General features: G+C 49.1%; 1 protein-coding gene across 3 annotated transcripts in view; it reads left to right on the top strand.

Annotated features, from left to right (window-relative positions):
* PMP22 (peripheral myelin protein 22) overlaps nt 1–19,255 on the top strand; it is a 33,269-nt gene extending 14,014 nt beyond the window's left edge. For 2 of the 3 annotated variants that reach the window (XM_042916454.1, XM_042916453.1), the window contains exons 4-5: nt 8,854–8,994; nt 17,886–19,255. In XM_042916454.1, coding sequence (XP_042772388.1) covers nt 8,854–8,994; nt 17,886–18,049 — 305 coding nt within the window. In that variant the 3' untranslated portion in view covers nt 18,050–19,255. Of the gene's footprint in view, nt 1–8,853; nt 8,995–15,396; nt 15,995–17,885 lie in introns of those variants that run through there. The other variant, XM_042916455.1, reaches the window with a different exon arrangement.
* The last annotated feature ends 751 nt before the right edge of the window (nt 19,256–20,006 follow it).

Here is a 20,006-nt window from a genome sequence, read left to right as displayed (position 1 = left end):
TAAGGGCTGCTTCTTTGATGGCAAGAATTCTCTTAGCCTTTAACGTTTCGTTGTAGGTTGTAATTAGCACCCGAGGGGGGGGCTTAACGTACTTGACCGTGGGACCCGTCCCTTGTTTCTGTTTTTTTAGTCAACTGGTGGGTAAGTGGTCCCACAACAATTCTTTTTTTTTTCCTTTTAATATTTATTTATTTATTTTGAGAGAGGGGGAGAGGCACAAAGAGAGAGAGGGAGAGAGAGCATAATAATTCTTCGAGGGACACAGCCTAGCCTCACCTGATCCTGTAGTTTCCAGACTTTTCCAGCCGGAGCATTTTCCAAAGGAAACCTAAGCCGCCTTAAGTGTTTGCTGGTATCCTTTGTGCCATATTACATTCCCTTTTGGAACCCAAGGTCTCGTTAGCAGAATGAAACTGTGGTCTCAAACCCCAGTTTGAGTGGTTCCTCTGTCTACCCCTGAGCCAGTTAATGAGGCTTAAGCAGGAACACCTTGACCCGAAGTTTCTTTCCACCTGCTTGACATGGGCGTGTTCGCTCGTTTGCTCTAATTAACAGGCCCCCACGATTCCGTATTGGGCGGTTCTGTATCCTCTTGTGTGGGCGTAGACCCCCCCCCCCCCCCCCCCCCCCCCCGCCTGCCAGGGTGTAGACCCACGCGGGGGGCCGTGCAGGTGCTCCAGCGGGTGGGTGAAGCCTTAAGGGCAAAGGCCACGTTGTTCAGCATAGAGGCCCCTCGGCGTGTCAGCTATTCCTGGAATGGCATTCATAGTGACAAATGAGGAAAATGGCAATTTGTGTGGTGGCCGTGGGCGGGGCGGTCTGAGGGCGCAGAGCCCGGCCTTGTTGGTCACGTGCTGTTGCAAACAGCCCAGCCTTCTGCCCAGGTGTGCACGTGCCTGTCGCATCTCTTGCATTTGGGATTTAGCCCCTCTGGTGGCTTCTTCCTTGGAGGCTTTGTTTCTTTCACGGCCTCCCCGGTGTGTGCTCTGACTTTCCCTCAGCTGTCTGTCCTCTCCCTTCCAAGAAAACCTGTTCTCTCGATGGAAACAGAAAGCGTTTGTGCCTCGCTCAGAGAGGGACCCCGGGGGGGGGGGTGGGCAGGGGATGAGAGAGGCAGGGGACTGACTCTGTGCCGGTAATGAAAGCCGCAGAAGGGCCCAGATGATCTGGTGCTTTGAAAAGCGCCTCATCCTTTCTGAGCCCGTAACTCACTGGACTCCAGGCCCCGGCTAAGAATACAGCTGCGGGGGCAGATGTATTTCCTTCATTGCTTAGCTGCCCCGGCAGCAGGAATCTGACCTTGAAGCGAGCTTTGATCGCGGAGTAACTCAAGCTTGCCCTTCTCTGCCGGGGACGCTGGGTCGCCCTGCCTCCGCGGCCCACATCCGCAACCCGTCCAAAAGCTCTTGGACGCGGCACTCTCATTAGAACAAGGTCTCCAAAGAGTTTTTAGGGCTTTAAATCCCTGTGCTCTGCCCCAAACACTGTCGCCGGAGTTCTGCCAGGATTTACCGGGTATCCACTTGGGGGCCAGCCACCGAGTGAGGAAGACTGTGGGTGCCCAACGTGGGCTCAGCTTGCAGTTTGAGAGACAGCGTGTCCCCGCGCTGGGGCCGGGATGGGGGTGCGGATCTGTCACTTGGCCTGTTGGCCTGACGTTAGGCGTGCTCCGTATAAATCAGGCTTTCTGTCTGACATCGATCCGTCATTGATAGCTCTGTGCCTTGTATCAGACGTCCCTCCACCCTAAGCATGATTTCCTGTACGTCTGATTGGCTTTGCGATAGCAGAGCTTGGCCACGTAGAGGCTGCGGGCTGGACCTGGCCCACCGCTCCCTGATTTTGTACGTAAGGCCTCATCGGATGAAACGTACACATTGGCCAAGACCGATTTGGTGCTAGATGGCAGAGCCCGATGGTTGCTGCCGAGACCGTACGTGTGGCCTGCAAAGCCAACAATGTGGACCATCTGACTCTTTACAAATAGTCTGCGGGACTCTGAGCTGAAAGTGAGATATTCTGGATTGATGTCAACGTTGTTCCAGGATACTTTGGAGTTCTGGTTGGTCCCCTAATCAAATGGCTGGTGTGAGCCCTGTGGTCCCCCCCTTATCATGACTGGAGTCACCCGGATGGAGGTACCCCCAGAACCCTGGAACAGTCTGTAAATGCTTACTTACCCTGATCTTCAACATCAGCTTTTTTTTTTTTTTTTAAAGTTTATATATTTATTTTGAGAGAGAGCGAGAGAGAGCATGAGTTGGGTAGGGGCCAGAGACAGCATGAGTAGGGTAGGGGCAGAGAGAGCATGAGTAGGGTAGGGGCCAGAGACAGCATGAGTAGGGGAGGGGCCAGAGACAGCATGAGTAGGGGAGGGGCCAGAGACAGCATGAGTAGGGTAGGGGCAGAGAGAGCATGAGTAGGGGAGGGGCCAGAGAGAGCATGAGTAGGGGAGGGGCCAGAGAGAGCATGAGTAGGGTAGGGGCAGAGAGAGCGTGAGTAGGGTAGGGGGCAGAAAGAGCATGAGTAGGGTAGGGGCAGAGACAGCATGAGTAGAGTAGGGGCCAGAGACAGCATGAGTAGGGGAGGGGCCAGAGACAGCATGAGTAGGGTAGGGGCAGAGAGAGCATGAGCAGAGTAGGGGGCAGTGAGAGCATGAGTAGGGTGGGGACAGAGAGAGCATGAGTAGGGGAGGGGCCAGAGAGAGCATGAGTAGGGGAGGGGCCAGAGAGAGCATGAGTAGGGGAGGGGCCAGAGACAGCATGAGTAGGGTAGGGGCAGAGAGAGTGTGAGTAGAGTAGGGGGCAGAAAGCGCATGAGTAGGGTAGGGGCAGAAACAGAGGGAGAGAGAATTCTAAGCAGGTTCTGTGCTGCCAGCACAAAGCCTGACATGGGGCTTGAACTCATAAACCGTGAGATCATGACCTGAGCGGAGATCAAGAGTCAGACGCTTAACTGACTGAGCCACTCAGGCGCCCCAACATCGGCTTTTTAAATCGGGTTATTTGTATCGTCTTTTGACAGATCTTTTATATCAGCTTGTTTGATCCTTGCGACCGCTCTACGAGATTGTACGTCATGTTAGAGAAGAAAAATTCAGAGCCCCAAACATGGCAAGTGGTAGTGAAGGGGGCGGTCAGCAGAAGCGGGTGACAGAGCCGTCCCCTGGGCCTTTGTAACTGGACTGAATGACCACTGGGTGGTCAGGCTTCATATATCCTCATAGAGGATCGAACACCTGCCATGCCAGGAGCATAGATACCTGCTCTCCATTACTGTCTGCCGTGGGTCTAGTCCAGTCCAGATGAAGGATTCTGGCTCTGGACCAATGTCCTGTGAACTTCAGAATCCCCTCAGGACATCGTCGGCTTCCTTTGGAACAATACTGACCAGGCTCTCGAACCTTCAGCCGGCCTGTTTGGGGCTGGAATGCAAACTTCTCCCTCCTGGTTCAGCGCTGTTTTTTCCCTTCTGTCAACATGTGGCTTCTGATTTGATGGCATTTGAAGAAATGTGAAGTCCCTTTACTCTTTGCAGGTGGAAACCGGTCCTGTCCAGATTCCAGCCATTCTTTGAGTTTCGGAATCCTCATTTATTGGGGCCTCCGAGGTTTTCTTTACCTTGTGATCTTTTAAATTAGTTTCAGTTTATTCAAAGATTACATGAGAGTATTCTCCGTATTAAAAATAAACCAACTGATAGAGATCATTTAAAAAACAGCTTTAATGGTTATTTATTTTTGAGAGAGAGAAAAAGAGAGACAGAGCACGAGTGGGGGAGGGACAGAGAGAGAAGGGTACAGAAGATATGAAGTGGGCTACCTGCTGACAGATTCTGAGCTAATTCTACAGCTCAGAGCCCGACACGGGGCTCGAACTCACGAACCGTCAGATCGTGACCTGAGCTGAAGTCGGACGCTTAACCGACTGAACCACCCAGGCGCCCCCAAAACAGTATAGACCTTGACAGAAGACAAACTCTTCTCCATTCCAGCTCTAGTTCCTGGGGCAATTGTTGATATCAATCTGGCACGTCCTTGGCTCTTTTTTCAATGAACACACACACACACACACACGTTCACACCTGTGCGTGCGCATTTGCGCATATATAGTGTTTTGGTGTGTATTCACACAATGACATCACGTCGTGTGTACACCTGAGTCTTTTCGTTGTCTTGAGGGCTTTTCAGTGGTTATTCATTTTCTAACTCATGATTTTTTAACTGTTGCAGAACATTCCATTGCAAGGATTTACCTTAATTTATTTCCACTCCGAAGAGTGGTACCACAGCGAGCATCCTTATTCATTTCTCTTGGAGCCTATGTTTAAATGTTTATCCGGGATGTAGTGATTAAACCGTGGGGTCGTGGTATTGGCATTTAAAGTTTTATTTTTTTATTATTTTTTTAAATGTTTATTTATTTACTTAGAGAGAGAGAGAGGGCACGCGTCAGGGAGGGGCATACAGAGGGGGAGAGAGAAAATCCCAAGCAGGCTCGGTCCACATTATCAGTACAGAGCCCAATGCAGGGCTCAGTCCCACAAACAGTGAGATCATGACCTGAGCCAAAATCAAGAGTCGGACGCTCAACCGACTGAGCCACGCAGGCACCCTGACATTTAAAAATTCAAATGGATTCTGCCAAATTGCTGGGCACAGAACAATTATTATATTATCATCCCTCTGAACGGTATACAGACGTATCTCTCATACGTGCACTCTGTTGACATTATCAGTCGTCTTGATTTCAGCCAGTGTGATAGGTAAACATTGGCATCACATCCCTTCTGGATTTCACTTGTGTTTTCCTGGTTGCTAATGAAGTTGAGCACCATCAAATATGTTTATTGGCTGTTCGTATTTCTCTTTTGTGAATCGCGTGTCTCCGTGGCTTTATAATTCTACACTGAGCCTTTTGATGCCTCTGGAATTGAATTTTGTGGATGATGTGAGCTAGAGATCTACTTGGGTTTTTTGACAAATGGATGGCCAACACCGCTTGGTATCTGTTCTATCCTTTCCCTACTGAGTTGTATGTTGTGTTTATTATATACTAAATTCACAGGTGTACTCACAAAGTCTTAATTCTGTCCTGTTGTTTTATTTTTCTTTCATGGCTAATACCACATTGTTTGAGCTGCTAAAACTGTATAATATAAGTATAATATAAGCTTGTAGCATAAGCTATATAGTGTAATCTAATATAAATATAGCAACATAAAAATATATATTATATAATTTATGGTTATAATCATACTATGTATGCATATATAATAATACATGTATATATGTTGTATATACATATATATATATGTTTGATATCTGGTAGGTGATGTTCTGCCTCATTGTTTTTGTTTGTCTCTTTTTGTTTTTTCCTGTTGTTTTTGTGTTTGGTTCAACATGTTTTGGCTCTTGTTGCTTTATTGTCCTTTAGATAAGTTGTTAAAGCACGTGTCACGTTCTGGCTGAGATATTATTTAGGATAATATTGAACTTGTAGATTGCTTTGGGGAAAAGCGGCGTCTTTATGACTTTGAGTGTTTCTGTCTGGGGACATAATATGTTTCTGTGTCTTTAGCACGTCTTCTGTGTGATTTAGTAAAATTTGTCTGCCTTATTGATTCCAGTAGAACATGGATTCCCCATGTTCTTTGGATTCCCCAAAGAACATGATTCTTTAATCAGTTGTATTTTTGTCATTTTTAAATTCTATTAATCTCTGCCCTTCTCAGTAATGAGTCCACTGATTCTGGATTCATTATTCCTTTTCTAATTTCTTGAGTTGAAAGTTCATTCTTTGTCATTATTTTTTATTGTTTAGTAATTGTTCTAAGGGTGTCCATTAAATGCTAAGTATTGCTTGGGCCACCCGCCTATAGATTTGTCACGTGGTACAGTGGCAATCCTTGCTGAAGAAAGTTTTGGTTTTTGTCTCGATTTCTCTGTCCGGATACCATTTTTTAAATTTCCAACGTTATCTTGGCCAGTTTGTTTTTAATTTCTACTTTGTGTTTGCCTCAAGTTGTGCCGGTATGATTTCTGCTTCCTTTGAAATTTATTGAGATTTTTTTGATGCCTGATACGGAGTGTGTAAGACTGTTCCTCGTGCGTTTGAAAATAATTCACGGTCTTTATTATCTGGATGCAAATTTGCTATATATCTACTAAGTTGAATTTGTTAGCCCTGTTATGAGTAATCTCTCTGCTCCTGTGTTTTTGTTTTTGTTTTTTGCTAGTTGATTTATCTATTCTGAGAGAAGTGTGCCAAAGTCTTTCACCGTGATTGTGACTTTGTCAATATCTTCTCGTATTCCAATTATCTTTTGCTTTATACATTTTCCAGGATGTGTTATTATATGCATAAAGGTTTATGACTGCCATTTCCTTATGGTAAACTGGATCTTTCTTCACTAGGAAGTATCTCTCTTTGGCCCCTTTCATCTTTTTCAACTTACTTATTTATTAAAGTTTATTTATTTGAGAGAGAGAGAGAGAGAACGTGTGTGTGCCTGCGCAAGCGGGGAAGGGACAGAGAGAGTCGGGGAGAAAGAGAATCCCAAGCAGGTTCTGTCCTGTCAGTGTGTGGAGCCCGATGTAGGGCTTGAACTCGTGAACCGTGAGATCATGACCTGAGCAGAAATCAAGAGCCGGATGCTTCAACTGAGATACCCAGGCACCCCTCATCTTTTTCAATTTAAATTCTGCTTTATTTTTCTGCTGCTATGATTACTATAATTGCTTTCTTTTTGTTAATATTTGCCTGGAGCCTCTTTTAAAAATCTTTTGATGTTTCTACCATTGTTTGTTTGAGATGTATCTCTTGTCTCAGACTATAGACAGGAATTAATGTAATTCAAGGTGAAATTCTGTGTCAACGAGGGACTCGAACCCATTCACATGTATTGTGATCGGTGATTTGACTGGACTATCTTCATATATGTGATTTATTTATTGTACTTATGATTGAAAAGCTTCTTCTTCAACTCTGTATCTCCCAGAGCCAACCTGAGAGCTGGGCTCGCAGCAATAGATGTTCAACAAATGCTCATCGAATAACACCTTCCTTGACCCCTGGATTCTGATCTGATTTGCCCACGTACGGCAGAAGCCCCCCATTGTAATGGGGTTGGGACTAACGCTCAAATTATTGGTAAAAGAAGTTCTCGAGAAGGCTTTAAGTTCCCTTATTAATTCTAAGGGATCTTTCCTCTTCGTGTAGATTTAATGTCAAAGATTTGAGGTCTTCTCGAAGTGTGAGGTCTGTTGTTAGGGGTTAGTGGGGGGTAAAGATTTCAGAACTGGGGGAGGAAATCCAGGGTACTGTCTGCATCAGCCATGCTCCCTGGGAGGGAAACTGAAGAACGTTTCCCAGCAAAACTGAATCACTGTTTTCAGTTCTGGATTTGGGTCTCACGTATCTTTGTGTTTCCAGACTCCCCTACCAGAGTCCCGGATAATTGGTTTACTCTCGAAAAGACAGTATTCCGGCAACATTGACTTCATGGCAGGCTCACCTAGAGGGACTAAATATGCTGGAGAAAGATGGCACCCAACCCGGGACATCTTTTTCTTACCTGAGTTGACACAGAGACTGAAAACACAAAAGAAGCGTATGTTCTGTCACGGTGAAAAGGATGCTAGACTGGAATCAAGGGCCTCTCAGGTTTGATCGTGCCCAGTTGGGCCCATCCAAACATCTCCGGAAATCTCTTTCCGTACGAAGGAGCTGGATTAGTTGATCCGGATCCGACACTTCTTCCAACCGTGTCTGGAAAAGTCTTACGCTGAAACTCCGGTGACAGTTAACCCAGCCAACACCCTTAAGATTCTGCCATGATCTCTTGGTAACTCAACCCAGGTTCATCTTATTCAGTGACTGACTATAAATCATGCAGCTTTCGTAGCGTTGAGTACCGCGTTAAGCAGCAGTGTGTGTTTTTCTAAGCCTTTACGAAGTAGCCAGTTACTGAGCGGAGAAGATAAGGCCCTGTGGCTTCTCCAGTTGCTTTGCCTTGTGTAGAGGAGCACCCACCCCGGTGATTTCTTTGGCACTTGGAAGAAGGGACGTGGGTGACAGGCGGGCAATGCCACATGCGGGTCTTCGAGTAGGACACCGTAGGCTCCCTCCGTAGGCTGAACCCAGGCCGTCTCCTCTCCCTTCCTTCCGGAAATGGCACTGTTTTACCATAGATGGTGAACTACAGAATTCTCTTTTCCGCCTGAAGTTTAGTCGGAAGCGTGGAGATTTGATCCGAGGCTTGGGGGAGGGGGGGCGGGTCAGGCATTCAACAAAGATGCGGAACTGTCGTCCAGCGTCCCACCCGGTGACCTGTCGGAGCACGGGCTGCTCTGCGCTGAGGTTCATGAGTAGGATCGAGATCGGCCAAGATCCAGCTCGGCTGAGCAAATGGGTTTCGCTGCAGGGTCTTCTCCCTCAACATTTTCTTCCAGTTTCCTGCAGAATTGGCTTTGGCTCTGACCAGCACTGTTTGTTCTTCCCAGCCAGCCCCACGATCTCCACCTCTCCTTGCGGGGGTGGGGGGTGCTGATATTTTGGACGGTGGTTTTGAACTGTGCTTGGAAGACAGGGGTTCCAATTGGCAAGCCCCTGAGGGCAAGAAGAGAGCTGACGGTGGGCGGGGCTCAGAGGCAGTGGGCGGGGCTCAGACCCTTGGCGAAAAGACTGGGAAGGCGTTCAATAGATTTTAACTGGAGTTTAGCTCCTCGTTCCGGGACGCTAGTATTTTCTTGCAGCCCTTTCTTAAAACGGCCACAAGCAAGCAGGTATCCCAAAAGTGGATCGTCTGAGTTCAGGCTGACTTCTCCTAACCCCAGTGCCTCTCCCCTTCCAGAATGGCTGCAGTCTGTCCAGGCCACCATGATCCTGTCGATCATCTTCAGCGTTCTGTCCCTGTTCCTGTTCTTCTGCCAGCTCTTCACTCTCACCAAAGGGGGCCGGTTTTACATCACCGGAGTCTTCCAGATCCTTGCCGGTGAGTTGGGGATGACAAACTCCACGGGGGAAGCTGTTCCTGGGTCTCCAAGGCTGGGGAGTGACTGATGTTTGTGAGTCTGCACATTGGGTGGTTTTTATAAAGTACAGGTGTGTGTATGTGTGTGTGTGTGTGTGTGTGTACCTACGCATGCACCTTAGAATTTGAGAACTCTCTCCCTCCCCAGGGAACAGGGTAGATGGGAAATAGGACTTAGGGACTCGAGAACGAAGGTCCATAACCCAGCCAGACCTAACACCGGGGACGGAGCCACGGTCTGGACACATCATCGGAGGTGAATGTTAATAAGGATAGGAGTAGAGCAAAGGCCACGCTTGAGGGTTGTATCCCTGCACGTTGTGCAAAGCCCCAAGGAACCATCCTTCCTTCAGCACGGAAAGTGGCCCCAGTGGGCGGCTGAGGTTGTTTTCAGATACGTGTCTCCCACCTCCAAGCAGTGGTGAAGCCACGGCACATTCTTGTTCTCCTTTACCCCAGCTCCGGGGCTCCACTGGGCTTTGGCTTACTGTTGTCCTTCTTAGGTGTCTTCACTTTGGCACCCCCCACACGGCATCATTTCCTAACATGGGGCCGTGACAACACGCGAGAGGTCTCATTCCTCTCCTCCTTTTTTTAAAAAAATTTTCTAATGTTTATTTATTTTTGAGAGGGAGACAGAGCGCGAGTGGGGGAGGAGCAGAGAGAGAGGGAGACACAGAATCGGAAGCAGGCTCCAGGCTCTGAGCTGTCAGCACAGAGCCCGACGCGGGGCTCGAACTCACGAACCGTGAGATCGCGACCCGAGCTGACATCGGACGCTTACCGACTGAGCCGCCCTATTCCTCTCCTCCTTAAACCACCTTCCAGTTCCCCCACCGGATAGGTTATCCGTATGTACGATGTGCAGAGTCCGAGAAGCTTCTCTTATAGAGGGTGACAGCTTCCAACTTTGTCTCTAGATTCTGGCCAGTGTCTTCCTTCACTGACTCTTCTCTTCCTGTCTATTGACTGCCAGTTGACTGAGTCAGAAGGCGCCAGAGAGAATTAAGAGATGCGGTGGTGGATCCTATAATCCGTGTTAACAAGTCACACGCTCCCGGTGCACCAGAGAGCATCTGTACTGTGAGATGTTCTAGATGCCGGCTGGCTGAGTAGGCGGAGGGCTAGGCTGTCCTCTCTTCTTTTAGTTGGTTGTCAGAATGTCCGTGGTGCTGAATCACCACCCTGTGCTCAGCGGCAGTCATTGGAGCGTTGATAACAGCCCACACGTCTTTGGTGAGTGTAGATGTAACGGCTTACCCACGGCCGTACGGTAAGACACGGGCTGAGGTTAGATGTTGATGATCTTTTCTAGAAGCCAGAGAGTACCCCCCCCCCCCCCCCCCGCCAGCTTCCCTGGAAAAAGGAGGGGAATTGGACAGCTACTTCTCATGAAATACTTAAATACGGCATTCCAGTACATGCAGTTTTAGGATGTGAAAACCTAATAGGGCTTTGCTGCTTGCATAGGTTTAGTTCGACCAAGCAAGCCAAGCTCCTAGAGTGGTGCCGGTTTTATTAAGTTACTCATTATGCGGTACGGTGTCATTCCTAGGTGTGTTAGAAGAAGAGTTATCAATTAGTCATTCCCGTTTCTGAAAGTAATACACAAAACTGGAACGTGGTCTGGAGATTTCTTTTTTTTTGGCTTACCATTTACAGTTCAATGTCAAGTCGACTGATGATCATATCTGTTGCATCAGTGGATCTGTCCTCAAGAGAGAATAATACAGACTTAGGAACCAGAACTTTCATAAAATATATATATATACACACACATACACACACACACACACACACACACAAATATTCATATATATGCAACAGATATGATCATCAGTTCGATATCAAGTCGACTGATGATCATATCTGTTGCATCAGTGGATCTGTCCTCAAGAGAGAATAATACAGACTTAGGAACCAGAACTTTCATAAAATATATATATATATATATATATATACACACACATACACACACACACACACACACACACACATATTCATATATATGCAACAGATATGATCATCAGTTCGATATCAAGTCGACTGATGATCATATCTGTTGCATCAGTGGATCTGTCCTCAAGAGAGAATAATACAGACTTAGGAACCAGAACTTTCATAAAATATATATATATATATATATATACACACACACATACACACACACACACACACACACATATTCATATATATGCAACAGATATGATCATCAGTTCGATATCAAGTCGACTGATGATCATATCTGTTGCATCAGTGGATCTGTCCTCAAGAGAGAATAATACAGACTTAGGAACCAGAACTTTCATAAAATATATATATATACACACACATACACACACACACACATATTCATATATATGCAACAGATATGATCATCAGTTCGATATCAAGTCGACTGATGATCATATCTGTTGCATCAGTGGATCTGTCCTCAAGAGAATAATACAGACTTAGGAACCAGAACTTTCATAAAATATATATATATACACACACATATACACACACATATATGCATATATATGTGCGTGTGTGTGTGTGTATGTGTGTGTGTATATATATGAGACCTATACAAGGGTGTTATTTTACTGATAAACTGAGATCAGGAGAGGATAATGAATAGCCAAGGTCACCCAGCTCAAGCAGGAACAACCAGAAGCCCACACTTCCTCCGATACCACGTGGACTCGATATAGTTAGCAACCTCCTTATGGTTAGAGACAACAGAATCCGCCCGAGTTGCTACAGAACGGAAAATGCAGGGCGGAAACTCTGCTTTTTCCAAAATATAGTTCCTGATGCACCCTCACTTCTCTGTTTTGAATCGCCTGTGAACTCGATACAAGCCTTTTAGAATGCTACTATTTAAAAAAAAACAAAAACGCTTGGGGCACCTGGGTGGCTTAATCAGTTAAGCATCCAACTTCGGCTCAGGTCATGATCTCATGGTTTGTGAGTTTGAGCCCCGCGTCGGGCTCTGTGCTGACAGCTCAGGGCCTGGAGCCTGCTTCGGATTCTGTGTCTCCCTCTCTCTCTCCCCCTCCCCCGCTGGCGCTCTCTCTCTGTCTCTCAAAAATAAATAAATGTAAAAAAGAAATTAAAAAAAAAACCCCTCTATGTCTAAAAGCACATGATTTGTTCTTCATTTCTCCCCTTCCAACGTAGCTTCTTATCTATCATGGGATCCAGTGTTCAGTTATCAGTTCATCAGCCTGGCGGCCCCGGTTTGAATAGAAAGTCATGTTGGATGAGAAAAGTCAAGCCACAGTAGCAGTTGTAATCTACCAGCCCTAAGGAATGTTCTGTTCTGAACTGTTCACCCCAGTTAGCGGGAGCTGAAAGCAGGTGGTCTGGGAGCCGCAGGTTCCCTGCCCCACCCCCCCGAACGTTGCATTCGAACTTGATCTACAGGGTCCTCCCACTCAGGTTGAAAACTTCAAGGAGAAGAGGCTTCACTTGAAGATTTCCGTGCTTCTGCAAAGCACTGAGCCGTTTTAAGCGGAAGCCCTTGGAATATTTTCTGAGTCTCCCAATACTTTCTGCGCTGCCTCTGCCTCGCTTCCCTTGGAAGGATCCAGCTGTGGTCTTCGTAGGTCACACGCACGAGGGTGCAGGAAAGGCGGATGAAAGGTGTGGGGGGCTCTCGGGGCTGACTGTCCATGTAGGGAGCCGTCTCTGCCTTTCTCCAGATTACACGTCTGTGTGTGCTTATTGGTCTGCCTGATTCCCTTCTGCGTGTCGTAATTAGCAGGTCTTAACATTTACGAGCTGTCTTCCCTTGATTACATACTTCGCAGGTTGGCTGCTTTTGGGGGATATAGCAACAGGTGTCTTCATCTAGTTCATTGCTTTTTTTTTTATATTATAAAAACATGTTTTTTGATGTTTATTTTTGAGAGAGAGAGAGACAGAGCACAAGCAGGGGAGGGGCAGAGGGAGAGGGAGACGCGGAATCCGAAGCAGGCTCCAGGCTCCGAGCTGTCAGCACAGGACCCGATGCGGGGCTCGAACTCGCAAACCATGAGATCATGACCTGAGCCGAAGTTGGATGCTTAACTGATTAAGCCACCCAGGCGACCCCGGGTTTTTTTTTTTTTAATAACAGAGCCACCTAGGCACCCCATCTTTTTAAATTTTTTTAACGTTTATTTATTTTTGAGAGAGAAAGAGCACAATCGGGGGAGGGGCAGAGAGAGAGAGAGAGAGAGAGGGAGATGCAGAATCCGAAGCGGGCTCCAGGCTCCGAGCCGTCAGCCTGGAGCCCAATGCGGGGCTTGAACTCATGAACTGTGTGAGATCATGACCTGAGCTGAAATCAAGAGTCGGGCACATAACCGACTGAGCCGCCCAGGTGCCCCGAATAAAGAAGGTGCTTTTAGAAAATTCCCGTGCTCAGCCTTTGTCCGTGGAGAGCTCTTGAGAGGGGCTGCTCCCTGGGTGACTCTTGATCAGGGCTTAGGAACCACTGGTGTGGCCATCGAGCTCTTTGTTATCCCTCGGTCTGGTCTTACTGGACTTTCTCTGCTGATGACTCTTCCCACTCAGGAGCCATAGATTGTTCTGGACTTTCTCTGCTGATGACTCTTCCCACTCAGGAGCCATAGATTGTTCCAAACCCCGTTCTTAGAGAAGAGCCATTCTGAATCAGTGTCTGGACTTCGGAGTCCTTTTTGTTTCCAGAACCTGCAGCCGTCTGTTCTCAGACAGCGCTTACCCTGGCCCTAGCTCTGTTGGGCTGGGTTGCCCTCGATGGGAGAACATCAGGAAATTCGCAGAAGTACAGACCCGAAAGACAGATGCACGTTTTGACTGATTTCGTTACTTGACGCCCCGCACCGAGCTCCGTGCATCGAAGGCTCCGTAGAAGGCCCTGAATAACCCGCTTGTTGGATTACTGGATAATTGTGTTCCCTTGCCGCGAACTCGGGTCACGTGTGTATAGCTTACTATTTATTGTGATTAAGAGGAACAGAAAACCCGGCCAAAGGGGACTCCCGAGGGAGGGTTTCCGTTTGTTCTGTTTGTTTCGTCAAACAGACTGATAGAGACCTGGGGCTTTAGAACGAAAGGATTTTGGGGATGCATAAAAGCACGATGCCCTCCCTGTTCCGAGGGGCTCAAAGGCAGCTGTGGTCAGACACCACATTTAGAAACCCCCACTTAGGAATGAACTAAACCAGGGGCACCTGGGAGACTCCGTCGGTGAAGCGGCCAACTCTTGATTTCCGCTCGGGTCATGATCTCACGGTCTGTGGGATCGAGCCCTACGTTGGACTCTGTGCAGACAGCTCAGAACCTGCTTGGGATTCTTTCTCTCTCCCTGTCCCTCCCCTGCTTGTGCTCTCTCTCTCTCACTCCCCCCACCCCCAAAATAAATAAATTAAAAAAAAAAGAGGGATGAACTGTTTCAGATGCTACTCCAGCCGTGCCCAGGTCAGAAGCCAGTAATGCTGTGGGGGTGATTTTCTAAGCAGCATTTGGGGGCCGAAAGCGGAAACCGGCCCGGCAGTGCAGAGAAGGCTCTGTGTGGGTCCGACAGAGAGCCCAACGCTTTCAGAGGAATGGACCCTCTAGCCTCTTCCCACGACATTTTGTCACCCTCAGGATGGAGGTGGGGGGATGTGACTCACGGGTGTTCACTCATCCAACCATCGCCACAAGGCAACTCAACCCCCCCCCTCCCCCCCCCCCCGCTGTGTGCTTTCTAGCAACTTCTTTCAGGCTTCCGCTCCGGGCCCTCCAATGAACAGCTTCCGCAGAGGTCACTGATGTCCACACACTCTCTCTCTCTCTTTTAAGTTAGTTTATTTATTTTGAGAGAGAGAGAGAGAGCAAGAGAGCACACGAGCAGGGGAGGGGCAGAGAGAGAGAGAGAGAGAGAGAGAGAGAGAATCCAGAGCAGGCTCCACGCTGTCAGCACAAAGCCCTCCGCGGGGCTCGAACCCACAAAGCCACGAGATCGTGACCTGAGCCAAAACCCAGAGGCGGACACTTACTGACTGAGCCACCCAGGCGCCCCGTGACGGGGATAGACTCTTGAGTGGCCAGCTCTTCTGTGTTGTCTGGAGAGGGTCAGAGTCCCCCACTCACAGCTGCCTGCCCTCCCAGACTCGGGCCCCTCCCAGGGCATCTCTGTCACTGCCGGGGCACACGCCGCTCGTCCTTGGAGAAGGCAGGACACTGCTGGTGTGACCGCAACCTCCCTCACCTTCCCCACGAGGTGGGGGGGTGGGGAGGACCTTCATCACCACGCCCCCACCTACAGGTCATTGAGAAAGCGACTTTATGGGGACCGCCCATTTATGGGAACACTTGTGTGACATTGGGAGGTCTGTCGTATGGCATTAACTCCCCGTGTTCCAGGGCACCGCTATGGCACTACACGCAGACCGCCTTGTCGTCGCGTATACCCTAAAGCATCAGTCTCCCGACGACCGTAATTACGAAGCGTATATCTGCTCTTTGGCTTTGCGAGCGTCTCAGCCGGTGGCTCTTGGCAGCGAAGCTCAAGGTCATTTAACCCCCGAGATACTCCTCGACGGATACCCTACAGACGAGGCCGTCTAGTGAGTCACCGCACTTGGGTGTCCTGCCTCCCCCTGTCCCCCGTGGTCGCCGACGGAACGTGTGCTCTCTGCCGGTGAAATCTGGGCACAGCTGGTCTGCACAGCCACCGCGGCTTTGTTCCTGCCCGTGCTGGGTAGACGCGGGCCCCATTCGGAAGCCTCGCCATCATGACAAGCATGGGCCTGGCCTTTTGGCACTCTGTTCCCTGGGTCACACTTGTCTTTCTATAGCCCTGCCCCCAGGAGGTAGCCGGGTATTGGCCGAGAGACAACTTCGGTATTCTTGAAGTTCAAGTATTTCTTGAAGACAAGAATTTGCACCTTGCGGAGGTCAGCCACGGAGCCGTTGGGGAAGATAATCGGGGATCGCGGACGCCAGGGCAAATAAAGCGCGTTCCCAGCAGAGCCCTCGAATGGCAGTTTGCCGGCCCTTGGTTTTCCCTCTACCCCGGGCATCCGCGCTGTCCCCCTAACTTTCTGTAGGTAGCGGGTCCTGGATCCGATCCCGCGGGAGCTGCGGGACTATTGTGTGGCCTTCTCAACAGGGGCCACTCAAGTGGGAGCTTTCTCCTCTGACTGGGAGAAGGACGGTCTTATCAGGGTGGCGAATGTGGTATATTCCCACTTACGTGCTTTGTTCAAACAAAGTTTACAGTGTCCAGTGAAATAGCAGGGAGGTTAGATGTAGGTGGTCTGGGACATTGGGAGCTTTGGAACCACAGGAATCCCACATAGCATGCTGGGTTTATAATAGAGTCACTCAGAGCCTCTCAAAGACCCTGTTTTCAGGAGGGAACAGAGGGAACAGAGCGGGCTTTGTGGGGCACCAGGCTGGGGTGCTGACATCGCGGGACCCCTCCCTGCAGGGGGATGCTGACTGTCACTGTGGGCGCGGACCATCGCTCTTGAACTTGCCTGCTTCAAGAGTCCCACACCAAAGGGCTGCAGAGGTGGGCAGGGGAAGGGCCACCTGATTTATCTCTCGACCCGATAATCTTGCACTCTTGGGGGTTCAGACTCGACCTTGAGGGCACCAGGAACTGTTAGAAGGGACCGGGTGCAATGGAGCTTGATAGATTCCTCTCTCGGCTTCCCACTCATATCCTACCCCCCCTCTTCTTTTTCCTCTCTCTGTATCCTCTGTCTGCCTAACGGTGCCCGTTGGCATTGCTTGCTTGGTCTCCTGAGTGGAAGTCCTGCCAAGGGGCTCTGGGGTCTGCCTGGACCCCAGTGCTCTTGCCCTGGCACAATTCAGATCATGGCCAAGTGCCCCTTCGCTTTACCGGTTCAGATAACATCACCACCCATTTGAACAGTGCTTTACGGGTTTCCAGGCGCTCCCATGCCCAACCCTCCCTGGAGAGCGCTAGGTGGGTTTATCTTGTGAGTCGAATTCTTGCTGGCCACATCCTTCTGTCGACGAGGCGTTGGCAACAGTCCGAGGAAGAGAAATAGGGCAGAAAAGATGACAAGCGACCTTGGAGATGCTGGTCTGGGTCCCCTCGATCAGAAGCAGAGAGCAGATTCTTTCCCCTGTTTCTGTATCTTCGAGACCCTTCCCTGCTGCCAGATCCAGAATCAGAGCTGCTTTTCTTCTTCTCCTTCTCCTTCTTCTTTTAATTTTTTAAATCTTTGAGAGAGACAGTGTGTGAGTTTTGGGAGGGGTGGGGAGAGAGGGAGGTACAGAATCCGAAGCAGGCTCCAGGCTCTGAGCTGCCAGCACAAAGCCGGACACAGAGCTTGAACCCACGAACTGTGAGATCATGACCTGAGCTGGAGTCAGACGTCCAACAGACTGAGCCGTCCAAGTGCCCCTTTTCTTCTTCTTCTTCTTTTTTTTTAAGTTTATTTACTTACTTACTATTTTGAGAAAGATACAGAGAGCGAGAGGGGGGAGGGGCAGAGAAAGAAGGAGACAGAATCCCAAGCAGGCTCCACGCTGTCAACACAGAGCCTGACTCGGGGCTTGAACCCCTGAACTGCGCAAGATTGTGACCTGAGCTGAAATCAAGAGTCGATCGATTGCTTAGCTGGCTGAGCCCCCCAGGCGCCCCTCAGACATGCTCTTTGAGCACAGCGTTATCTGCGGAAGATTGGGTGACCTTCTTCCTGGTATGTGTGTGTATGTGTGTGTGTGTGTGTGTGTGTGTGTGTGTGTGTGTGTGTGTCAAGAGAGAGGAAATGGTGTGGGCAGGTGTCCGAAGTCCTGTGGAATCTGTAGCGGGGAGGTGGACAGGGGGGCCCCTCCCCGCCTCCCTCCCCCTACCTGTCCCTGTCTTTCCCCAGGTCTGTGTGTGATGAGTGCAGCGTCCATCTACACGGTGAGGCACCCAGAGTGGCATCTCAACTCTGACTACTCCTACGGCTTCGCCTACATCCTGGCCTGGGTGGCCTTCCCTCTGGCCCTTCTCAGCGGCGTCGTCTACGTGATCTTGCGGAAACGCGAATGAGGTGCCCAGACGGTTTGGTCTGAGGCACTGAGCGTACATCGGGGGAAGGGAGGAAGGAAACCAGAAAAAAAAAAAAAAAAAAGAGAAAGAAAGAAAAAAACCCAACCCAAACCAACCATCCAAACAAAAGAGCTAGCCAAAAAAACCCAAACTCAAACCAAATCAAACAGAAAGCAGTTGAGGGGGGGGTTCGTGTTGACTCAAGATGTATATAATATCTATGGTTTATAAAACCTATTTATAACACTTTTTACATATATGTACATAGTATCGTTCGCTTTTTATGTTGACCATCAGCCTTGTGTTGAATCTTAAAGAAGTAGCTAAGGAACTTTTACCTCCTAACCGTATAACGGAGCTCTGTTCTTTTGTTCTGTTTTGTTGTTCTTTTTGTTTGGCCCGGACGTAAAATACTTCCCATCTTGCCCCTTCCCTTTTATCGGAAAGTAGATACCTCCCTTCACTCCACCTCATTCAGAAAACCAAAGCGTGGGTGGGAGCCCCGACTGGCCAGAAGCCCTTTTGCTTGGCGGGCGACCCGGTGCGTCGCGCAGAGACAGGTCCCGCCCGCACCTCCATGCGAAGCCATGGACAGAACCCCCAAACTGGAGCCCTCGGCTTTGGAACACTTGCCCTTGGCCGTGAGTGTCTCAGCCGCACGTCTAGATGAGAAATCGGTGACAGCAAACCTATGAAATGGTGCTATGGATTTACCATTCCTTATTATCACTAATCGTCTAAACTACTCACTGGAAATTCAATTAACGGTTTTACGACATAAAGTAGGATGGACACCTGAGTAATTCTGTGTCATATAAATGGTTTATAACTGCTTTTGTACCTAGCGAGGCTGCAGTTATGACAATAATAAATAAATAATAAACACAGCGTTTACTGCTCCCACATTTTTCTTACGGTCGGAGCATCGGGACCAGCCTCTAGACCCCTCGGGACCGTGCATTCCCAGGACTCCTCTGGGTCTAGACTGTTCTCTGCCTCCAAGGACTGTCTGGCAATGACTTGTATTGGCCACCGACTGTACCTGTATATAAGGTGCCCTTCTGATGCTAAGACTCCAGACCTGTTTTTTTTTTTTCTTTTTTTCTTTTCTTTTCTTTTCCTTTTTTTTTTTTTTGGCTTGGCTTTTTCTGATTTTATACCAAGTGTGGACTAAGATGCATTCAAATAAACATCAGAGTAACTCAACGATCTCTCTTGGGATTTTGTGGGGACCTCGGCGCGCGCACGGGGCGGGGGGGGGGGCGGTGCACTTTAGAGCCATAGCAGAGAGCAAGGCTGAGCTCATGGTCTGGGCTCCCTAACCGGCCACAGGGAGCACCGTATGCCTTCCGTAAGCCTGTGCAGATGTCTCCTGACTGAGGGAGAACAGGAATTGCAGCCGAAACAGAAACTGGACATGGACCGGAAGGGGCTTGCGTGTTCATTTAGCTCAGCTCCCTCTCTCTGTCTCTCGCTGTCCTCTGGTGACCCGCACGGGGACCAGGGGGCGTGTCACGGCTGCGTCAACCTAACGTTCGGGGAACGTTGGCGTGAGCGACACAGACCGTAACGTGTACAAGGAGGGGAGATGTGTTGATAGTGGAAAGGCGACAAGTTGGTGACTTGAGGCTGGGCTTTCAGGTGAGATGTTAGCACCAACAGAGCTCCCGCTCTGCGTGTGGTCCTGAGGGAGGGAGAGGGCCGACCGTGCCGTCTAGCTCCAGGTTTTTGGGCTGCGTCTGGCTCATAGCCACGTTTACCCGTTGACGTGTTATTGCGCGTTCGAGATACATCGAGCTCCCGGTGCGTTCGGTATTTTCCCAGTTCTCATTGCGCATCTGTGTGAAACTGGGCACCAGGGATCAAGAAAGGATCGCATACTTCTTAATCGCAAAGGGTGATGGTTTCGCGAAGAGGCGTATGCAGACAGCCATACGGTAGCGAAGAGCACACAGAT

This window comes from Panthera leo, chromosome E1 (genome assembly GCF_018350215.1).
Source record: "Panthera leo isolate Ple1 chromosome E1, P.leo_Ple1_pat1.1, whole genome shotgun sequence".
In the NCBI taxonomy this organism is placed as follows: Eukaryota; Metazoa; Chordata; class Mammalia; order Carnivora; family Felidae; genus Panthera; species Panthera leo.
Note: the sequence above shows the minus strand (reverse complement) of the source record. Positions and strands in the feature narration are given on the sequence as shown.